This window comes from Oryza brachyantha, chromosome 6 (genome assembly GCF_000231095.2).
Source record: "Oryza brachyantha chromosome 6, ObraRS2, whole genome shotgun sequence".
Lineage (NCBI taxonomy): Eukaryota > Viridiplantae > Streptophyta > Magnoliopsida > Poales > Poaceae > Oryza > Oryza brachyantha.
Window position 1 is genome coordinate 11,908,317 of NC_023168.2, and position 7,216 is coordinate 11,915,532.

The 7,216-nt window shown below is 43.1% G+C and overlaps 1 protein-coding gene across 1 annotated transcript; it reads right to left on the reverse strand.

The window, feature by feature from the left end:
* Positions 1–3,784: 3,784 nt before the first annotated feature.
* On the reverse strand, positions 3,785–5,942 carry LOC102713283 (protein CUP-SHAPED COTYLEDON 1-like). The gene is made up of 2 exons (XM_015838085.2): positions 5,457–5,942; positions 3,785–4,414 (listed from the first exon to the last, which is right to left on the reverse strand). The coding sequence occupies exons 1-2, from the start codon at positions 5,940–5,942 to the stop codon at positions 3,785–3,787; spliced, it is 1,116 nt and encodes a 371-aa protein (XP_015693571.2).
* Between the last annotated feature and the right edge of the window lie 1,274 nt (positions 5,943–7,216).

The window sequence follows — 7,216 nt, forward strand, 5'->3', positions numbered from 1 at the left end:
GTGACGGTTGGAATCGACGGGCGGATGGACGCATGCATGCAAAAGCCGGGCAAGGGAATCATACCGTGCCAGCTGCAGGCCCGCCTCCCGTGGACTTTTAACTCCTCGCCCCTCCCCTCCCCTCCCCCACTACTTGCACACAGACACACACTCTCACACTGGACACTGAAGTAGTAGTAGTCCTCTTCGTCGTCGTCGTCGTCGTCGTATAGGCCGGCAGGTTCACCGCATCCGTGCATCCACCGGATAAATCTAATCTTCGCTCGGCATGGCGGCTTGCCTTGCCCGGCAGTGCCGCTCTTGTTTGGAAGGATCTCTCTGATCAATTCGTCGCCGTTCAATCATTCAGACGTGCATGTGGCGCCCGGTCTTTAGGTTAGGTTTATACATGATCACATGAGTTTCCTCGGTTGACAGGGGCATCATGGACGAAGATTCTTTTATATTTATTATGAAACTGTTAAATTCAATGAGACAGTAGAATCAAGTGTGCTTTAGTGAATGGGACAGGTTGTATGGGGTAACTGTTTGGCAGAATCGTGGGCGCGGAGGCAGTTACTATGCAGTAGCTAGCGCTTTAAATGCTGATCATATTCTCAACATTCCCCCTTAATCAATCGATCATCTTAATACAATGGTCTTAAATTTCTCGAAAAACCCTGTAGAAAAAACTAAGAAAAGTATATACAAGATACCATAAAGAACTCCTAAAACCTGTAAGGAAAAAGGAGAAATCGGTACGGTATATATAATGTCTTTGATACCCCATAAAAAACTCTAGAGGGAAAAATGGGAGGATAAACATAGACTTTGTATTGCATTGTCTCATTAAAACTTATATGATAAACCTTTATAAAGTAAAACTTATATAAGAAAGAGTACATTAGAAACAGGTATATTTTCAAGGATAAACTCCCCCTGATCCTTGCAAGTCTTGAAGTCTCCGCATGCCAATTCCATAAACACATTTGTGAAAAGAGAAGTATGGCAGAGACTTTGTGAATAAACCGGCAAGATTATCAGAAGACTTTATTTGTAAGACATTTATCTCTCTGCTTTATTGCTCAGTGGCAGTGCGTGCGTGATAACGTGTTAAAGTGAATAGGAACTCTGGGTTGAACCTCCGTGAGACCACCTGAACTGTATGTACGGGCTTGTTTAGTTTGTTATCGAAATCGATCATTCTAAATATTGGCAATATCAAAATTTCAGTAGATAGCAATCTAAACAAAACCTTACCAAATTTTGATAGTTCTAGAAATTTCTACTCACCAAACTATGCCAAAATTTAACAAGCTAATTAACAAACTAAACATAACCTACTTGTCGTGACCTTGCCAAAACTTTAGTAATACTATCTCTGATTTTTCTATTACATGTCATTTGACTTTTGTCCATTCATCTTATTCAACAAATTACATAATAATTTATTATTTTATCATGATTTGGTTTATTACTAAAAGGCACTTTAAATATGACTTATAATTTGTATGTTCGTATAAAATTTTCAGTAAAACAAATTATAAAATATAGATAAAAATCAATGATGTCAAATAAAAACTAGAAGGGTGATTTTGCCAATAGTTGATAAGGTTTATTTGAGGAATAAAGTGAGTAGGCTCTACCTACTCATACAATTGTCTCTAATTTTTCTCACTCGCCTGGTAATACCATTTGTTCTATGTTTTCTACAATATTTTACAACAAGCTATGATCTAATGATATATTTTGGAAACATAAAAGGTAAGAACTGGCATCAAAGTATAATAGTAGACTATAAGTTCGCTTTTATGTAAAAGCTAGCTATAAACGTACTTCAACTAAAATGCAATAAATACATAGATTGAGAAATAGATAGAAATCTAACAACTTATGTTTTCATTTCTGCTTATAAATATTTATAAGTCAAAATTTGAATTTTAAACCTTAAATTTGAAGTTAATTTTGGTATTTTCTTATCCTAGTTTATTTTTAATCCTTTAATTTTAGATTGTTAAGACCACGTATATAAATATTTATTTATAAATCATTTTCATTTGCAAACGTAATGTTTGGCTTTTTTAGGTAAAATGACAAAAATTCAGGGCCAAAAATTTAAGCCAATTATAGAAGATGTACAATATCAGACTACAAGTCAATTATAAGCTTAGATAGAGGGAGAGAAAATGTAAAATGAATTGTCTTGGCTCCCATGCAAGATCTAGATTTACACATGCCACTGGATGTATTAAAAACATAAGTGAGAGGAAAATAGGAGAAAAATATTGAAACCAACCTTATAGCTAACATATGGTAAATGCGAACTCTAATATAAGTTTATATCTAATAATCGATCGACAGTAAACTTACTATTACTATTTTCAGTCTATTATATCCCATTACTCTAATATAAATTTATAGCTATTATAAATTAGCTGCTACAAACTTGTCTTCACACCACCGGTAGTAATCAGAAGAGGGACACGCTGCGCATCAGTCTCTTCGGAATTTATTGGATTTGGAGCAACGAATAGTGCGGTGTCAAACATCGGGTGCAGATGGTGTCAAAAATTGAGGGTTGTGATGAGTACATATGCTCCTGCATCTGCTGTGAAATCTACTCCCTTCGTTGAAAATACAATACTAAAATATAATCTTTAGATCTTTGATATAAATTTTAAATATAACTATTTCTAGATTTCTTATTAAATATTAAGGCTAGAAGCTCCTTAATAAATAAAGAAATAAAATAGTAAGCTTAGAAAGTCGCTTAATAAATAAAAGTGAAAAATGGATAAAAATGAGAGGATATACGACAATGAAATAAAAATTGATTGATATGATAACTAGTATACCAGCAATATTCAAATCCTATAGTGCCTCCTCCATCCCAAAAGGATGTAAAATTTTAATTTCGGTGTCTAGCGTTTAATTATCCGTCTTATTTAAAAAATTAAAAATATAGTCACAAAAATACTATTTATTTTTTATAATATAATAAAAATAAAAATATTAATCATAAAAATACGATCAAGAGTCAAACATTAAATTTAAAAACTAAAAATAAGGTTATTTTGGGAAAGAGGGATTGTTAAAAATACTCTCTCCTCCCTCGGGTCGGTTTCATGATGTAAGACTCCCTCCATTTCACAATGTAAGATGTTGTAGTTAAGCTTGGATTCATTTGTTAACCAATTTGTTAACCAATGTATATTGTGTATATCCACATATATATATATATATATATATATATATATATATATATATACACACTAGAAAATCTTACAAAAACGGAGGTAGTCCTTCTCTCTGTCCTTAACCCGCTACATACATTAATTAGCCTCTACTTCGAATCTACTAGTATCCCAAAATAAGTGCAGCGCGCGAGCGCTCTACACCAAACGAAGCATGCAATGAACCAGAAAATTACCAAATGCATCTGTCATAGGCTGTGTGACCAGATACACATGCATGTAGTAATAAAGAGCTACACATACATTAATTAGACCGGTTATATGGGTTCGTACATACCAAATCCATAAACATGGTGTGATCGCTTGATCTGTCGCCTCGTGGGAAATACTGCTACTGCAGTGAGATGACACAACGACGATCACATATAGCCATAGCTAGTCGAGATGAACTAGTACTGCTCCGTACTACTTAACCGTAGATACAGCGAGGGATTAATCCTGAGCTAATAAGGATTAGAGTACTACAACGAGCAAACTAAACGAACACTACCACAGTAACTGATGAGCTAAGAAGAGACTTCAATTATCAGAGACTTCGACGGCGATCATGTCTAGAAGCCCCAGGCAAAGGCGCCGTCGAGCTGGCCGGGGCCAACGGCCATCTGCGGCGGCGCGCGGCCGACGGCGCCTTCGACCTTCACGTCCATGCTGGACTGCCAGTGGAAGGCCCCGCCGCCGCTGAGCGGCTGCGGCACGCCCGCCTGCATGCCACCGGAGAGGAACAGCGGCAGCTGGAGGTTCTCCTGCAGCGAGCGCAGGCTCGGGAAGAAGGCTGCCGGCGGCGGCTCGACGGCCAGCGGGGCCGTGTTGTACTGCCCGACGCCGAATGGGGCATCCATGTGGGCGGTGCTGGAGAAGCAGGGCACGAGCTCAAGGCCGGTGACCAGGTTGGCGGTGGCGGCCGCAGCACTGCCGCCGCCCCCGCCGTAGGAGCTGCTCTCGGCGCCGTCGACGGCCGGCGCCGCGGCTGGCGCTGTGAACACCGAGGCGTCCGCGAGCGGCGGGCGCAGCGCCGACGAGGCGGAGGTGCCGCCCCCGCCGCCCACCGAGGCCGACGTGGAGTCGGAGAAGCACGACGTGTCGCCACCCCCGCCGCCGCCGCCGCTGAGTCCGAGGCGGCCCTTGCGGACGACGGGGAACACGCCGGGCTTGGTGAAGATCCTCGCGATCACCCACTCATCCTGTACAACAAAAGAATCAACACATAAATTCACGCAGATTACATTACGCAACGAACTTAATTAACTGTATACCGTGAACTAGAAAAAGGCGAGTACAAGGTTGTGTCGTACGAGTACCTATAGCTAGCGTACTTTGTTCGTCCTCGATTGGTTTACTCGCTGTAATGAAAAATGTACCCTACTAATACTATAGATGCATGTCCACGACATGTATTTTGCCGTAATGCAAACAATGGTTGCAGGTGCGGCTAAAAACTCAGGCCGCGTTCCTTAGGTGGTTAAATAACTAGGGCAGAAAAAGTAAAACATATTAGAATGTGATTAATTTATTATTAGCTATAAAAACTTAAAAAATATATTTATATAATTTGAATATAATTTTGAAATTTATTTTTCTATATAAAATTTTCACACAAAACACACTATTTATCCGTGCTTACGAAAAATAAGAAAATATAAGTTAGTAAACTTCGATGAATACCAGGGCCTCAGTAGATTACTGACCACCGGTAATAAAAAAGAGTAAAATGCTAAACAAGCCATGCATATTTACGCATGCCTGGACCTGCAGACAGAAGCCCTGAAGCAGTAACTTTGTGCTAATGCATGAAACGGCATTCATGCATTGGGTTGCACTGCATCCGCTTCCCTCTGGCCAAGAAAAGATTCGTATCCTGCTAAGCAGCAGCCTCTCTTTCACTGCGCTTAAGCTGACGATTTACCATATCTACGTATGCAATCTGCTTCGCAGGCTCCCTTCTGCTGCTACATCCTGTGACCTACTGAGTAGCTCGCAGCACTGGTTAGCCACAGCTGATGACTTCACACCAGAAAAGCAAGCTCAGAGCTAGCGATTGTGCCCTAGACCCTCGTGAATTTGCCATGCTTGCACATCATCGTAGTGAAGAAAATGACAGCATTGGCACAGAAAAAATAAGACTAGAATGAAGACGTAAATTCATGCAAGTAAAAACAAGGTGGGAAGAATGGCGGCAGATCGAGGCCGAGGGTGGGGGGAGGAGGAAATGGTGGGAGTGCTGACCCGGGTGGAGGAGGAGAGGAAGTGGTAGGCGTAGGAGCCGTCGAGGCGGTACTCGTGCATGACCCACTGCGTCTTCTGGCCCTTGGGGGCGCGGCCGCGGTAGAAGACGAGCGTCTTCTTCATCCCGACGAGGGCGCCGGTGCGGCCGCTGCGGATCTCCCGGTCCTTGCCGGTGGCCTTCCAGTAGCCGGCGCCGGTGGCGCGGTTGGTGCGGAGGCCCGTGGGGTACTTGCGGTCGCGGAGGCTGTAGAAGTACCACTCCTTCTCCCCCATCTTGGCCTTCTCCGGCAGCTCCCACGGCTCGCACTTGTTCAGGTCGATCTCCGCGATGGCCCGCCCGTTGAAGCTGCCGTCCACCACCTTGCGCAGCAGGTAGTAGGTGATCAGCTCCTCGTCCGTTGGGTGGAACCGGAACCCCGGCGGCAGCTCGCCGCCGTCCAGCCGCGGCCCGCCACCGGCCAGCCCCAGCTCGCCGCACCGATCCATCCCCCCAATCCGACACGCTGCTGCATGCGGCAAGCAGTACCACGCAAACAAAGCAGTCAAGAACACGTACAGGAGCAAGAAAGAAAGAAAGAAGCTGCCATTAATGAATGCGTGCACAAGAGCCAAAGGAATGGAATGGAAGGGCCAGAGGTACGAACACACACACTCGACTAATCACCCCCACCTGTCGATGGACGAAGCCGTGGAGTGGGATGCCTCGCTCTTCTCGGGAGATTGGTCGATGTTTTTATACTAGCACCAGAACCGGGCGGTGGTGGAGAGCTGCTCGGCTCCGGCGGTGGTGGTGGTGGGTGAGGGAGGAGTTAATGGGGGATTCGACGAATCGGGGAGGGTGTCAGCGACAGAGGGGACTGGCCGGCCGGCCGAGCTGGGGGCCATGCGTGGGGTCCGGTCGGTGGCGGAGGGAGTGGAGTGGAGTGTGGACGTGGGGAACTCATCAGATGAGACGAGAGGTGAGGAGATGATCGACAGGGAGAAGAGCAGAGACGCATGCAGATGCAGTGCAGCTGATCGATCGATTGCTTCCTGCAATCCATCATGCCCCTTCTCATGCGTCTCTCTCGCAGGCGCCTGCATGCGTCCTTGGCCGCAGTTGGCACGACGTGGCTTTTCGGCTGGATTCTCTGCGCGGCTTGCTACACTCCTAGGCCGCGTTCGTTCCCGGAAGTTAGTTATCTTTTTTCTCTCATTTTTTCAGGCGTACATTTTCCCAACTACTAAAAAATATATTTTTTTAAAAAAATTTATAAAAAAGTTTTTTTAAAAAATTATATTAATCTATTTTATATTTTTTAATAATTAATAATTAATTAATCATGTACTAATTTATTACTACGTTTTTTTACAGGCGTTTCATCACCGAACGCGGCCCTACTCCTGTAACAAGTATAATGGGTGGTCTAATTAAGAGTATGTTTGGAGAGCTTTAGATTCTGTGAAATAGCTGCTTGATAGCTAACTTCTGAGAATCTAGAGAAGTTTCTAAACCCAGCTTCTGGATTCTTAGTTCATTTTCCAAAATCTGTAACTACAGACTCTCGTAAGACCGTTTGGGTAGCTTCTGGCAAAAGCAGCTTTCGGAAAAAGCTACAACTGGAGATGCTACTCCAAATAAGCCGTAAGTTTATTTTTACATTTAAATTTATCCTAAAGTAGCATCTTATGTACAATATATACTATTCGTGTGATATCTTGTCTAAATTTTCGTATCGGATACTACATCCATTCTAAAATATAAGTATTTTTAAATTATT